The 16,475-nt window shown below is 42.5% G+C and overlaps 1 protein-coding gene across 1 annotated transcript; it reads right to left on the bottom strand.

The window, feature by feature from the left end:
* Positions 1 to 13,087: 13,087 nt before the first annotated feature.
* On the bottom strand, positions 13,088 to 16,013 carry LOC128707192 (protein unc-45 homolog B). Its single transcript, XM_053802141.1, has 2 exons — positions 14,673 to 16,013; positions 13,088 to 14,599 (listed from the first exon to the last, which is right to left on the bottom strand). The coding sequence occupies exons 1-2, from the start codon at positions 16,011 to 16,013 to the stop codon at positions 13,088 to 13,090; spliced, it is 2,853 nt and encodes a 950-aa protein (XP_053658116.1).
* Between the last annotated feature and the right edge of the window lie 462 nt (positions 16,014 to 16,475).

The raw sequence follows: 16,475 nt of genomic DNA, 5'->3' as shown, positions 1-16,475 counted from the left end.
AAAAAAAAAAGTTTATATGGTAACAATGACCAATATCACAACCAACAGAACGAACAAACAGGAACGGAACGAACGAACAAAAAAAAAGGTCTTCGAAAAGCACAAACACAATCCGAAACACAAACATAGCCTCATGCGCGAACCATGGGTAAGCCACAAAAACAACAAAAAATACCAACACATCCTCCACCGAACCATCCCGTCGAACCACACCAAAGGTACGACCACACCAGCGCAACGACAAGAATGTCACCGGTGTAAAGTGTAGCACTCGACTGGAGCATAAAATTATGGTTCAATTTTATTAATTCAAGGAATGTGTGATGAGTTATGGGGCTTGAAATTAATTAATTTTATCACATCTTCCTTACCCATGCAGGGTGAAAGGACATTTTTTGTTCTTATTTATGTTTTAATTCACCAGTAAATTCCTTGTTGCTCTTTAGTGCGTACTTGACACTGAGATGAGGCCATATACAGGGTTTCCGAGAACAATTCAAACTAGAATGTGTTGATGTTAAACAGGAATTCTTCACACTTTTTGCTACTTTTGGATGCTAGAAGTAAATTTGGTTCAAGTATTTTCGAGAAAGTTTTGAATTGAATTAATATTCTGCTCTTTTCTGCTAAAAGTTTCACAAAGTGAGAAAGCTTCAAATATTCTTCAGCAAATTTTAACTTGAGTTTGTTTACTTTGCTACTTGAACTCGCAAACCCTGCAATTGCACTGTAGCAGTATAAAACATGGGCAGGAATGTTCTTTCGGATCAGCTTATGTTCATGATATTTCATGGAATCCGTCATTAACATCGTTCAGATTTATTCCAAGCGATTTCCTACCGATACAAAGTCTTCAATCGCATTCGATCGGTTAGCAAAGGCAGTCATCAATTTATTAACCGAATTCTTGGCTGCAAACATAATATTGAACTTGATTCAGTCTCCTGGACTTTATTTGTAGCATTATATAAACATTTCCCACAAATCTATTGCAACCACACACAACACACACATCTTCATCGTTAAGGGCGGCACAAATTGGATTTTCCTTTCACCGAAGTATCACTCAAAGTCAACGTAAGGTATATTGATGCTCGTTAAGCGCGTGCAGATATCCAATCGTGTTCCATTAGTACCGGCAGTTAATTATAACTTTCCCACTACCAATCTGCCGGATCGTGGCCGACCATCGAGTTTGTCTCCTTACTCTTGCGCTAATTCCCACATCCACATCACAATACGGCTCAAGTCTGCGACCGGTAGTCAGGATGATTGTCACGTTGCTTTCCGTGTATCACTCACCGGTGGTTTGCTCCCTATTACCTATCGACACACGGCGTCTTATTCTTGTGCCGTCTTGCGGGCACAACTTTCCCATCCAAGAGCTACATTTTCCGGTGACACCGTTAGCACAGCGATGCGTATACGTGTCTGCTGTATTTACAAACTTGAGCTAAGGCTAAATCGGTCAAACACCAGGCGCCTCCACCGGAACCACAGTGTGACTTCACACTGGATTGCAAACACAGCGGTGGTTGTCTATGTTACCGTAGGAGATAACATAATACCCAAGCTGCACATAACTCGCATAAGTCTCATAAACACTGGAGTTTAGTTTTGTGATGAAACTAATTTTAAATTGTCATTTTCCTGTCAGGTTTGACTTTGGCTTCATCGTTAATCTTTTGTTAATCATTCCCCTTTAAAGTTTGATTCCAGCTGGAAATATATGTATTAACATTATTTTCGATTTTTCGATGTTTTATTTAATTATAATAAGAAAGAGTGTTTGTGGTTTGAAAATTTTTAACTGCTATAATAATATATTTAAAATATTTGTTTCTCCTTGTTAATGATGATCTGTATTATAAACAGATCACAGTGAGCTGTGAATTTTCTTACTAATTTAATGTTAAACTCGACCTTAAAGCATCATTCGTTCAAGTGCATTGAAGAAACATTTCGTTCAAAACTGTAGCGTCGGTGCAAAAACAATGCAAAATCTGCTCTTCGTTACCAGCCAAATCGTTTCCTCGAATCGTTAGTGCAACTTACGCCCAACCCTACCACACCCAAACAGCAAGAAAAGCGGATGAAAATTTAATTTTAATATGATTATAATTTTCTTCATCGTTTTCCATCCATTTTCCCACCACCCACCAAACCGAGGGCAACGGAGCAACGACGAGCGTCATGGGTTGCATAAAGTGTATCAAAGCCGTAGAAAATGGCGCCGTTCGTTGCTCGTGCGTTCGCATACGAACGAAGTTATGCCTTTCGGACGGCTTTCCATAGATTGGCAGCCGTCCCGTAGATACGTACGGAGCTGGAGCTAAATTATATGTGAGTTGTTTTGCCACGGTGAAGTTTTGAATTTCTTTACGCCAGTTATGTCACATGTTTGCTGTTAGTAGGATGCCAACTGAACGTACAACGGAGCGAGCGAGGAAGATCGTCCTAGCACATTGCCGGTGGCGAAACGATCTCACATGGATGCGTCTGTCGGATGCGGATGCGGACACGTTGCAACACCGGGCAACACAGAGACAAACTTTGCCAACTTTACTTATCGACTGTTCTCGCGTGAGAAGACACATTGCTTGCATTTTCCGGCCGTACTACGCCATTTGGAGCCACCAACGGTTTATGGTGTGAGATCTGTGGCAGTGACGATGATTTCCGTTCAATGAAACAACATGAGGCATACGAGGCAAATGTAACATTGTTTAAAAATAAATCCCTCCGTAAAAAGTTGTTTGCCTTCGAGCTTTCTTGCTTCATTACATTATTGCATCACCGACATTGTTAGCCTAACAATACCGTGGGAATAATTCTTTTAAAATTAACGCTCATCAAAACGAGGTTCACAAAATTGTTAAATTTGTATTTCTTGATAATTGTATTGGAAGAAAGTGTTCTTGATGGCGATATTCTCAGTATTACATTTTATTTCGCTTTATTTGATATTTATTCTTCTTTGATGGCACTAAAACGCGAGGAAATCCCGTCAGTCATTCCTAGATATCCTTGCCATAACAGACAATAAATCATAACTAAGATGGAACCGGGTGAACCATACTTCGTTAGATAAGAATACGCAATGACGAATCTTAAGAAGTCGTGGTATCTAAGGAATAAAAATAACTGTAATAAATAAAAATAAAAGTAACTGAATATTGCTTTCAATTTTAAAAGGTTACACATTCAGGGTAATTAAAAATTGTTCCGTTACTATACAACTTACTGGAGATCATTGCGTTCAAACTATCCCGCGCGATCGTCATATGTATGACCACCAACACTCCTAAAAACATAAAACATACTTTGGATCCGCTTTACACACCATCCAAAGAAAAAAAAGTAACTCATTCACACATACACAAGCAACACATGATACTAACGAACTTAAATGCGAATGAATGTTACCGGTGCAATTACCCCCGATGATGCTAATAGGATTATTTCGGAAAGGAAGACCGATAGAACGCACTACCTGACAGACAAGTGTTAAGTGCGACTTTGGCCCGCTGTACTACATGTGTACGTGTGCGTATTTTCCGTAACTGTTACCCCGTTTTGGGGTGTGCATTCCTGGCCCAAAGATGGAACTGCATCAGCATCGCCACCGATTACCGATTTGCTCCCGTGGTGGTTGGCATTGTGTACGATCGGGTGCACAAATTTGCAAAACGCACGTGACAAACGATGCTGCGCGATATACACTTTTTGCAGTGAGGGTACGTGTGTCGCATTAAGTTGTTACATGAGGGTATGTGAGCTGGGCAATTGAATAATATCCCCATCTCACACCCCTCCTCCCTCCCTCCGTTAATGACAGTGTCCTTTTTCGTGTGAACCGTTGCCAACGTTGTGACTGCAGCGTGACGCATTCATCATAATTTCACTGCTGAACGCACGCAGTTTTAAATAACGTTTGATCAAATTACGGCGAATCATTTGCAGCTGACGCAAATCATTCTCTTTTTGTGGCGTTGCACTGCCGTTATTTTTAATGAAAAAAAAGAATCTATGGTAAATAATTAAATATCAGTTTGGTTTCGTGCTTGCATACAGGAGAGATTGTTTGCAACCCGTGCAGCAACATAGACGTAATTATAGCGAAATTATAATCTGTCATTAATCTGAGTACATAAACATTGATTTCAAATGCTAGCATAAATATTATCAATCCTATTTTCAACGTTACAACATGATAACTCCAAGCTGAATCTTGAATCATTTTCACCATCAACTCCACTACAGCGCTAAAGATGTATTTATTCAACCGCATCCAAACTTCTGGAAAGCGTTTTCACTATCCTGGACAAAGTGTTGAAGTTGCGGTGTTCTCACCTAAGGATTTTAACTTTTCACACACTATTAGTGGGTAAAAGTTTCGACGTATCCACGTCCACGTCCTGTACCGTTCACCTAAGCGAACAGTCAACCTGTCAACGGGTTTGGACTGGATTCGCTTTTAAAAACTTTAATGTCTAAGTACGGTATTTGTGCAACAGGACAAGTTTGGTGCCAAAGTAACTTTCGAAGAAAACTCGTCGGTGGATTCGTGGATCGTCGCATCTTCCCATCTTTCCCGTGACAGCTACAGATACGCCAAACCATTCAGCGAAGTGTAGCAATGTTTGTCGTTTTGTTTGGATACTTACGTTTGTTTGTTTTTAGCGCCACGTTTTGAAGGTTTTACCGCAGGCTTAGAGTTTCTAGAGGAGATTGGATAAACGGTTTCAAATTCAAGTAAAGAACCAAAAATAAAAAAAACTATCAATTAAGACAAAATAATGAGGTACTTGTCAAACAACTATTATAGAATTTTTAGCGTTCTAGAGTATATTTAATTTAGTGATCTCATCAAAAAAGAATTAAATTCCAATTAATCACATCAACAAACACAAACACAAAACTAACAGGAGCTAATTTGCTTGCAATTCTAATAAAGTTCGAATGAATATCCTATGTCTAACTATTCATTAAGTAAGAGCAATTTCTGCTTACCGATCACTTCGGACCATTACCAATCCATGGAATGGAGTAGCTCATTAGAGTTGGATGTAATGGTACTATAGTTATTTTATTCGGACAGATAGGCGGAACAGTAACGGATATAATGGTCGGCGCATTAGACCACCGTTCCAATAGAATAACTGCCATGGAGCTTAGGACTTCCAACGTGCTTGACTCACCGCTAGTTTCAAATCCCTTAATTGTGCTCTTTCTGTGCCTTACAACCGTCTTTTAATGTAGAAAGTTCGAGTTGCGAAAGTTTAAGAAGTATTCACTCATATTGCACTTATCCATCGCTTTGGTTGCTCCAAGTAAATCTGCCTCACACCATAACTTCCTCCGGATATTCCATTTCTTCATTTTTCTGATTATTTAATACAGTCCTAGACAGTCCTAGACTCAATCATGTGTACGATCATATGTTCGATAAAAACAAAGGGTCTGATTAGAAGACCCTCAATTTAAGATCAATAAAGGGAATAAAAAGAGATGAAATCATGAAATTGTACTAATTTCAATCATAAAATAAGTCACGAAGAATATCTCAATAATGTTTAATGGCACAAATAGTATGCTACAGTGCTGCACAACGCAATTGAAACAATATAAATCTTGTGCCAATATTCGCATTCTTCATACCAACCTCATTTGCCGTGAACTGTTACCCAACTCCTAGAAAATATCAACACAATCAACATGCCATCAGTGGAAGATGATAGAAAATTAAGCACGATAATAGCTCCCGTTCGCTGCGAACAGTCGACCGAGCAGACGAAAAAAACGCTTTTAATACTTTTTAATTACCGAACCATAACTCAGTACCAAACGTAAAACAAAAACACAAAAGCAACTTGAGCAAAAGTTAAGTCCGGACAGTGCACACAACAACAACAAAAAAACAACTACGCGCTGTATCTTCAGATTGATACAGTTCCCGGGACAGGGTTTCGGTTTCGTTCGTTCCTGTTGCCATCATCACCATCCGACGTTTACTCATAACACACGCTTTCTTACCGTGCGTCCTTGCCCAGTGCTCCCGGGCCCTGTGCTGGTGCTGTTTTCACTCGACTCCGATTAGTGTCCGGTGCATGGATTCATCTTCCCAGTGCTCACTCGTGCCTTGCCTTCCTACCTTGCAAAACCAAACAAATAAAAAATACAAAACCTGCTGACCATGCTTACGATGCGCTACTGCTGCTAGTTTGCCACTGTTTTGCCCTCAATCCGGTCACTAGATTGTTATGTTTTGTCGCACAAACCGTACTTCGGTTTACAGACGAGACCGGTCACGGGCTGCTGGCGGTGGCTTGCCGGGAGGGACACGTTTTTCATTTACCATCGGACATCGGAACCGGGTTGGTTTTGATTTTGTGCAAGCATCCATCCTTCTAGCGCCTGCATTACACAAACGCTGATGCTGGGCATCATAGGCACGCGCGGTTCGAGCTGCAAGTCTGCTTTTCCGTTCGCCAAATTCAGCTCATTTGAAGCCGTTCTGTTTTATCTTCCCATTTGCACCGTAGCGCCGTGGGATGTTTGATTGCATGTGAGCTTGTTTTGCTGCCGTTGTTTAATGCTTCGGGTCGGGTTTCTTTTTTTTCTGTTGCTTTGTTCTCATTCTTGCTCTCTTTGTTACCCAAGTTTTTCCGGCTACTTTGAAACTTTCGTCACATCTAGTGCTTCTTCGTGTTGTGAAAGTTTCCAGTTTTGTGCATTTTTTTTTTGTTGTTCGCCCCCAAAATTCCAACACCAGTAAAAATGTTACCATTTGCTGTCACTTCCTTCTGGGTTCGAGTTTGGTGTTTCTTTTCCATGTATTTTTTGTTTACGGCTCCGTGTGTCCGTTACGTTCATGCTACATTTCCATCCAGCAAACATGAGTGCACAGTGAGGATGAGCCGCAATAAGCCAACCGAGCGCAAAAGGGAAGAAAGCTCGACGAGCATGCATTTGTGACATGCATCTCGGACACTCGGACACTACACACTCGGCCAGTGAAGCTGCCAACGTGACAACAGATTTCCAACCCGTCGGCAGCTAGCGAAGCATTTTTGCTTCCGTGCTATGAATTTTCCTCCGGGGCGGTCAAATCTGACCGGTGGAAAATGCACAAGAAGCGGTTTTTTGTTGTTGTTCCGCTCCCACTCATTTTTGTTTGTTATCAATATCTTCTCTATCGCAATGTGTCACAAGGCACCAGCCCACCCAACAGAAGCCTAAATGCTTGCTGCACCAGCCGTGGCGCTTTTCTTTTCGGTGCAATATTGTTTGAAGCCCAGTTGGATGTTCGCTTTTGTTTCTACTTCCAGCGACGGGACCGGTTTAGTGTTTAATTATAAATCTTGAGGATTTGTTAATTCTCCAATTTGATCACGTTTTCAATTATTTCTCACTTAGGTGCAAGGCTTTATTTTCTTTTTTGCTCTATTTATTGCACTTGTCCTTTGCAGGATGGCGCAGCGCTTAAAATAGTACGAAAATAAAGAAACACACTACCTCACATTGACTCTCCGGAGCGGAATGTGTGGAAGGTTCAGGGCGAGATTAGCAAGTTTGGTAGACACGAATTCATTCCACGTACGGATTTGGAAGGAAAATTAGCACAAAGCGAGAAAAGGTACAGAGCACGATGGATGAGTTCATTTGAATATTTGCCCGTTTCGTAACCGTGCCCCGTTGGGTAGTCCAACCGATAGACATTGGGCAATACAAGACACACCATTAGGAGCCATCTGGATACGTGCCTTGCGATGGTTTCGATTTTAAAAGTCGTGTACTCCAACCGTTTGCGTCTCTATTCGGGTCAACTTCGATCGTTTTACGAAGTTGGGTAGGTTAGACAGTGGTAATAATCCGTCGAAACAATAAAAATCTATATTCAAACACAAATTTACTCACTGAGAACCTTAGATTTTCAATACTAACAATCATCTCCAAAGTTAAATACAAGTTAGAGACCAAAAAACTACAGCGAAACATGGAATTTATGTGTTGTCATATTTTACATCTCTGTTTTAAATAAGATTTTTGCCTTCTCCCAACCAACATTCACTCCCTATTAATTGATTTCTATTTCGCCTGTTTAATGTAATGTCCGCTTTGGTTTTTGCTTTTGACCCTCGAAAAAACAAATTTGCTACAAACAGAATAGATAATTAATATTTATTGTGCCACACCATACCGAAGGCGGTAATGGTCCCGAAGGGCAGCAGTGTTTTTTTTGCGCTGATTTCCCGCACATCGGTACCGTACAACGTACCGAGAGACGAAATCTGTTAATCTCGACCAATCTCGACCAGCAACAGCAAACTGTCCAGCGTTGGCAAAATCTTCCTACGGCCACTTGGAAACGGAAGTGGAAAGATGGACGCTGCAATAAAAACACTTACACTTGGGGGGGACTTTTCCTCTTGGGGAGGGAGGGGAGGAAACCTTTAAAAACGGATACACGCAATATTTAGCATCGCGCCTAAAACCCTTTTACGGGCAGGGGATGGAGTTAGTTAATCAGCATTTTACACTCGCCGCGGTCTTTTCGCTCCTTTCCCAGCGAAGATCTTCAGGTACGTACGAAGGACGATGGACGGCATAAAACTTTGTGACCTATCCGAAATGAGTGGAAAAGGCAGAATCCTTTTCGCTCTAAATGTTTATTGATTTTGGTTAACGCATCCAACCCAACTGACCCGCAGTGACGATCATTCGCTGCATGCAAATGTGCCTTCTTGTACAACGGGGTTTTTTTTTTTTTTTGGTGTAGTTGTTTCTGTTTCAATCGTTTATTGTGGCTTTTTCGCTTCCGAATCGATTCACCAAAGGTTTCTGGCTGCGGAGGCCTCATGTTTCAATAATGGTTTTCTCTTTGGGCGAAAATGTGCCATTCGGGCCATTTGCATATTCTCTCACTTTCTGTAACACCGCGTTGTTTGTCTGTGCGATCCACTCGGCCATGGTTTGGCATTATGCGTTTGTGGAATAAAATTTAATCGTTTTCAATTAAATTAAGCAGAGTTTGCATGTTTTTGAAAGTACTTACTTCAATTTATTATGTTTCAAAAAATTTGACCAATTTTTACTTGACCAATACTTAGTGTATGCAGCTAAAATCATATTTCTTTAAAAGCTTATTATGAATTTTCGCTTATTACTAATTGTTCGTCCTCTTAATCCATGTTCTTTCCCATTTTCCTATTCACGCTCTTTGTTTTTAGTCTGGAACTGATGAATATACAGACGACCTCCGCGAATTCTCAGCAATTTAACGTGTAGGTGTTGACAACGTTATATTTTTAGGCCTCAAAAAGTGATGCCCAGGGATCCCAAATTTAGCCCAATGAGGCCTTAAAAGGAACTTAATCGTTTTTTTTTTAATCAGTGACCCCAACCACACCTTGATGCGCCTCAGTGACAACAATTGTAATAGTGAAAATTATTGGATTATGTACCTACGCAAATGGAAATGGTGAGTTACATATTCAAAAGTGAGAAAGAATCAAGAATATGAAAGAGTTTTAAGAAGACTTTTTTGCCGTAAACTTATACCACCATCACTATAAAAAATATACCCGGTTTTAGATCCTTCTCATTTTGATTGTTTCCCTCCTAACTGACCAATAAACACGGGAGCAGTTATTCATAACTTTCGTGCTGCGTTTGAATTCTTCGCTTAAACTTTACCTCAAGAAGCCGTCTAGAACAATCGAAAGCACGGACGGACGGCCTAGACGCACACACAGAGGAGGTTAAGAGCGTTATGCAACTGGAGCCTAGAAAAGCAGTGTAAAAAAAACGTCACGGTTATCGGAAAGCAAAATCCTGCCACGCAAGCACAAACCCAAGTTCTGGCTACGAAACAGCTGTCGTTGAATTTCCTTCGGAACAACCTATTCTTCGGTTGTTTATCAAAAAATGCCAACCGGCCGCCGGACTTTCGCTAAGTCGAATAATTGGTATTAGCGGCCATAAATCTAGCTTTCCGAGCGGCTTATCCGGCGATGAAGCAAAATCATAGACCTTTCGCCGAAACCAAGTGTCAACTCTGTCGCCTGGCAGCAACCTTTTACCATGGTTCCAACCCCAGCCGTGGGGAAGAATGCCGAAACAAGTGGGAAGCAATGTGAATGAGTAGGAGAAAACAGGCGACCTAGAACAAAAGATCGACCAAAGTGGTGGGATAATTTATTTTATCTGCTCGAAAGTCCTTGAATCCTTCCGCCACAGTTTCCACCGTAGTGGTGCCCATCTTTCTCGTTGGGCACGGAATGAAATCATAACGTAATCTACACCATCTCGGGTGTGGTTGTTGTTGTAGTTGTTGGAATGGTGGAGGGGGTGGATAGCGTGGGGCCAGAAGATCTATCCCACGGAAATGGGCGCAACAATATCCACATTGTCTTACCCCGTTTGACCATTTTTATTTCACTCAAGTCGCAAACATTTTACGTCCATTTTTGCCAACTCCTCCCATTACAAAGGACATTCGCAAAGGACGTTGTGTTGCAGTGTCTTTCGGTTTTTTTTTCGCGCTGGTTTCGCTTTTATTCGCGAGCCTACAAAAATTAGATTAATGACAAAAGTTTGTTTTTTTTTTACTGTTGTCTACTTTGCATTTCCACCAATTTTTTCAATCTATTTTGGTTCGTATCATGATTACGGTTTACGTCCATCTTCGTCAAATGGTAGCGAAGTCTTGCGAAGTGGATAAACCTTCAACTTTATCTGTTGAGGGTCATTTGTTTCGATTATGATGGGTACTGAGCTGTGAAACCTACAAATAATCCCATAATCTCGCATCTGACCATTAGAAGTCTATGGAAGAACCCAGACCAAAATATAGCAATTTTAATGTTTCTAATGTCTAGATGCACGTCATGAGAATGACACCGGACGACCCGTCCAGTCCAAAAAGTTATTTTAGGTCGTCCGCATGGACAGAGGAGGCGTGGTAGTCCCAAATTGAGAAGGAGTGATGGTGTTGGGTCGAAATAAAATTGTGGATTGTCAGACGAAACGCTCGACCGTGAGAGGTTTAGAGGACTCCAGCAGCAGGCCAAGACCACGAAGCAGTTGTAGCGCCGGATAAGTAAGTATGTCTATATGATTTATTGGTGTTAATGGGATGTTTTGATTTTTTCATAGTATTGCTAAGTTCGTTAAATTACACATATAACTTATTTTGCATCTTTCGGGTTTGTTAATAAACATTAGGAGGATATTACCTCCTATCTCCAACTGCTAAATATTGGTATCTCCAACTGCTAAATATTCCTGCTGAGGTCAATAGCAAATATTTGCAACAATGTAACAGATTTATGGCTAATTTAACCTTACACATTCAAAATACAATGAAATAACTGCCAGGCCAGGTATTGTTGAATTGGTTACAGTTTTAACTTTACATAAAACATATAAATTTCTATTACCCTTCAAGGTTAGTGCAAAATTAACCGAAAGACATATAACTCGATTCTCCTCCACACCTTTATGCGCATTAATTAATCACACAATCGTGACATTTCACCAAAGAACTTTTATTCGATCCGCCCAATAGCGACAAAGGCTATAAAGTAAGAAGAAAATGTCTTATAAAATCCCAACCACAAACCACTTTGCCTTCGTCAATGGAACCGACATCAAGCTTCGAATTATCAAATAATGATAAAAACAAACAAACACCCATTTCAAGAAAGGAAAAAACAAAAGAGCATTCTGAAGGATAATATGAAACGAACCCTACGCTAAAACGCATAGGCGTAGCATCATTTTACTGCGGGAGCAGGAAAATCGGGTTAAAAAACGACACAGACGACCAGGAAACGAAACTTAACGAAAAATAACCCTCAATCCTAATGGAGATAGGTTGACAGCACGCGATCGTTTACTGTGTTCTAGTAGACGTAACGGCCCTTTTTTTGGAGGACAATTCCATACTTTTGCTACAACACTGGATAAGGTGGTGGGTTTGAGCGAAAAGATATCCTCCCTCTCATTCAAACGTAGCTTGAAATTAATCGTCTAAAAGCAAAACTTTCCTAAAACACGTGAGCGTTAATGGAACTTGTTCCCGGGTTTGTTTTACATCGTTTCGCACGGTAACGAACTGTTCCCGCCGTAAAATGCAATACTTTAAATGTTTGTTGCGTCACAAAGACGAAGCGGTTGAATGGTACACGCACGAGCGTGCCTGAACTGCGAGCGAAAGGGCACGTGGTGGTAACGATGTCAACATAATTTACCTTGCCCCAGTCCCAAAGGATCACATCCTGTGTCAAACCACAGACGAACGGGGCGCAATGAAGCATTTTGTTTGTGCCAATGCATAAGCATACTTCAAGTCACGCTGGAGAGTGATTTGATTTGGTGGGAAAACTTCTCACCTCGTTCTCCGAACCGTCGGACTCGGGTCCGGTTCGGTTTCTTTCGGGGCTTAATGGTGAGACGACCTTAAATTTCTCTCTCGCACAAAATGAATCGTCTCACTTCAAGGTGGGGAAATTTTCATCGATGAGCACATGCATTTCCCCTAGTGGGAAAAGTCGGATGAGATAGGGGAAAACATTTATATTGACATCTGTTCACTCACTATCTCACAAATCCTTCTCACACTAGTTTGAATGAAACCCCCCATTGGGGTTTGAAATTGGGGAAGAAAATCATTTAAGGGGGAATGGCGTGAATTGCGAATTTATTACTGCATACAATCATTACAATTCTACAAAGTATCGATAAGATTGAAACGAAGAGTTCTTCTTTTCTCGGGGTAGATGTAAACTTATGTGCACAACCCTGTAGTAGGAAAAATCATTCACAAATTATTTATTATAAATATCTAATAAAAGAAAACTTTGAAATTGTCTTAACATTTTCAAGCTATAAAACCAGCAGACACCTACAATTTCCCTAGTATGTACCATTCACCCTCGTAAACGAGAGTATGCCCATTACTCGGTAAACGTTTCCCGAATTGATCAGAAAACCCCAAACACGCACGCATGTCCGTAAAAGTATAAGTTTAAAAAGATTGTAATGCACTTTGTTGTCCTTTCTTGCATCTGCACGCATCAGTTCAGTTGTCGATTTCTTCGATCGTGGCTTCCTGCTCCTTGAAGACATCAGGTGCCATATCCGAATCGGCATTTTCCTGAATCAATCGATATTCTTCCGCTAGCTTTAAACATTCCTGCGCACATTCGATAGCCTTTGCCCGCGTTTCGTCGTTCAGCTGTGTCACACCGTACAGCATCTGTAGCAGATCCGTGTCGAACAACTTCGAGGCCAGCTGTTTGCTTGTCTTGATAATGTTCCGAATGATCACGATGCCCCGATGCTGCACACCAGGGCTCGGATTAGCAACCAACGTGTGAAACACGTTCAACCAGGCCGATGGTTCAAACATCTTCTCGCAGCAACGCTCCGAAACGGCAGTGAGATAGGCAAGAGCACCCGACACCGCCAGGGCAGTGTCCTCATCCTCTTCTTCGCAGAGCAGCGCGAGCATCTTTACTCGATCGTTTTGCTTTTCGAACAGCTCTACCGCATCCGGTGATTGCACCATGTTGCACATAACCTGGGTCGCGGCACGACGCAGCATCAAATGATCCTCTCCCATGTACGATTCGATCTTCACTATGCCCTGCTCCTTCATGATACGCTGCCGGGTGGATTCGTTCATCGCAGCCAGATTGCACAGCGCCATCAAAGCTTCAAAGTTTTCCAACGAAGTGTAATCGGGATGGAGTTGGTTCATCAACGGACGAATCACTTCCAGATTGCGCTGGCCCGGGAAGGCAACTTCCGGATTGATGGTGATTCCAATGCGCGACAGTGCCTGAGCAGCGTGCCGCTTACCGTTGGGCGTTCCGTTTAGTGAAAGTGGAAGCAGCACCTTCGCACCGCCCTGCTGTACCACCTTGCCACGTGTTTCCTGTTCGCTGCACAGCGCGTTAAAGACACGGGCAATCATTTCTTTCGAATTATCGCTTTCCGTTTTGCAAAGTGCAACCAAACCGGAGGTAACGCCCTCGTTTGCCAGTACGATAACACGAGCGCTCACAAAGTCCGGATCGTCTAGTTCGTGCTCTTCAGGGATGTGATGTTTGGCGAACTTAGCCAGCTCGATCAACTCCGGTACCATCTCCTGCTTGTCGTATGCATTCACCAGATTCACCAGCGTCGTAACTACACCGTACAGTGCGGACTGGTCACCGGTTTTCGCTAGCTCAATCAAACCCTGAATAGCGGCACGATCTTCCACCAGCTTTTCCTTCACCTCCGCATCGAGCGTTAGGTACGCGAGACCTTCAGCGGCAAACTTGCGGATGTCCTTGTCCTTGCCCGGTTTCACCAAAAACCGACGACATGCTTCCGCCAGCTTCTTCGTCGATCCGTCGGCAAATGGACGAATTGATGCGTCCAAACCACCCGAACTGCCAATCTTGCACAGACCTACCAAGGCACGGACGCGAATCTCCTCGTTCTTCGAGCTGTACAACTTCTTCAAGATTTCTGCTCCCGACTGCACCAAACCCTTTGCTTTGTCCTTCTTTGAGGCAGCAGCAATCAAACACTCGCAGGCCACCTGATAATTTTAACAAAGAAACAACGTGATTAATATAACATTATTTACAATTACTCCTTAGTTCGAAACTTACTTTCTGTTCCAGCAAATTATCGGACTGAGCCATGATGAGAATCATCTGAAGAACACCTTCACGCGAAACGATCGTGTTGCCAACATCCAGCGGTCCGAGCAACAAAGAGGTGATAGCAACCGTAACACGCACCTTCGACTCGTGATCGGGCGTAAGCAGCTTATCCTTCACGAAATCGGCAATCTGCTCCGTGAACCGCTCACGGGCCTGATCGTAGTACATGTTTTCGTAGATGCGCGACAAGCATACGGTGGCGATCGTGCGCGACGATGGCGTAATGTACATCGCACTTTCGTACTTGTACTCTTCCAGCTCGGAGCACACCTCCATCAGCCGCATCAATCCTTTAAGTTCGACCAACCGTTCCGCCCAGTTTAGCGTCTTCCAGTGAACGTTACGAATCAGCAGCTCCATTATAGAATCTCGAGCCATTCCCGTGATCGTGCGATCAGTAACTGAGTACAGTAGGCAAGTGAGCAGCGTTTCGATGATTTGCTGATTTTCCTTTACCAGCGCATCGTTCGGTTTGGAATCTTCCTTGTTTTCCAAGCCCGAAATTGAGTTCAGCACGGTTTGCATGCAGTGCTGGGAAGCTGCAACGCGCTCCTCTACGTTGCAGTCAAGAATTTGCAGAAACCATGGAATTCCGAGCTCGTTAATGACCTGCTTCGTACGTTCTGCACTCTTCAGGCACACACCATCAATCGCTCGAATCGCATTCGTGATGATTTCGTTGTTTTTTTCCACCTTCAGCAACTTGCCGATGCGTGTGACCAAACCTTCCTTCATCATTACTTCCACACCGGCTTGCTCGCGCCCTAGCACAACGATATTACCCATCGCCTGCTCACGCTTGTCCTTTGGTGCTGCGATATCGAAAGCAATTTCGAACATTTTCGTCACCTTGTTCGATGTCTGGGCTCGTTCCCTAGCGCGCTCCTGCACGATTGCATGCAACCGTTCCAGATGGGGTTTGATCGTTCTATTATTCGGATCATGGGTATGAATCGTCCGCAAGTCTTTGTACGCTTCTTCAAACCGCTCCAAAGCTTCGAACGCTTGAAACCGGCGAAACAATGCTTTCGGATCGTTGGGACAGATTTCCAGCGAGCGGGTGCAATCCTTGTGAGCGTTTTCATACTGCTCCAATTTCAAGTATGCAGCCGCACGGTTTTTGTAGAATACCGACAAATCCTTATGCTTCTCACCAGCATGGACCGCTTTCGTGTACCACTTGATCGCTGCCTCCCAGCAATCTTCCTTAAATTCCGCATTACCACGTTCCTTGAAGGCAGTTGCCTCATCCACTTCCGTCGTAACGTTTTCCTCCGTTGCAACCATATTGGCTAAGTATGCGTTATTTCACTGTAGGCTTCCAATCTTTCACGTTCACTACTTGCTCGATCACTTTCTTCTCTATGAATCACTTACAATAGCAGGTTCGGTTGCGCTTTTATTAAGTTCTTGCCAGAGTTCTAGAGTGTTCTCCAACTTTCTACGCGGCACAACCAGGCAACGTGCAATCCGGCATAGGAAAATTCTCAAACGTCGCTGGTTAGGAAAAGGAAATTGAAAATTTTCTATTTATAAATCGTTTTACATTGCCTCAGCTAACCAGCTCCCACTGCCGACTGCCGATTTCTGCTGCACAATACTAACCAACTAACCTAGTTACGATTTTCGGACTTCGTATGACCCAACCTCTGGACACTCCTATTCCTGCTTGAATAGCATTTAATACAACATTATATTTAGGACGAATTAAAACTGTTTGGCACAATACTGCAGGATAATTCGATAAAG

Source organism: Anopheles marshallii, chromosome 2, assembly GCF_943734725.1.
Source record: "Anopheles marshallii chromosome 2, idAnoMarsDA_429_01, whole genome shotgun sequence".
NCBI lineage: Eukaryota > Metazoa > Arthropoda > Insecta > Diptera > Culicidae > Anopheles > Anopheles marshallii.
Note: the sequence above shows the minus strand (reverse complement) of the source record. Positions and strands in the feature narration are given on the sequence as shown.

What these genes read in the sequence shown, in the direction of transcription:
- LOC128707192 (XM_053802141.1), bottom strand. Translation starts at nt 16,013, where the DNA reads ATGGTTGCAACGGAGGAAAACGTTACGACGGAAGTGGATGAGGCAACT. An exon ending in ATAATTTGCTGGAACAGAAA is followed by an intron (nt 14,600 to 14,672) that starts GTAAGTTTCGAA and finishes TAAAATTATCAG; the next exon opens with GTGGCCTGCGAGTGTTTGAT.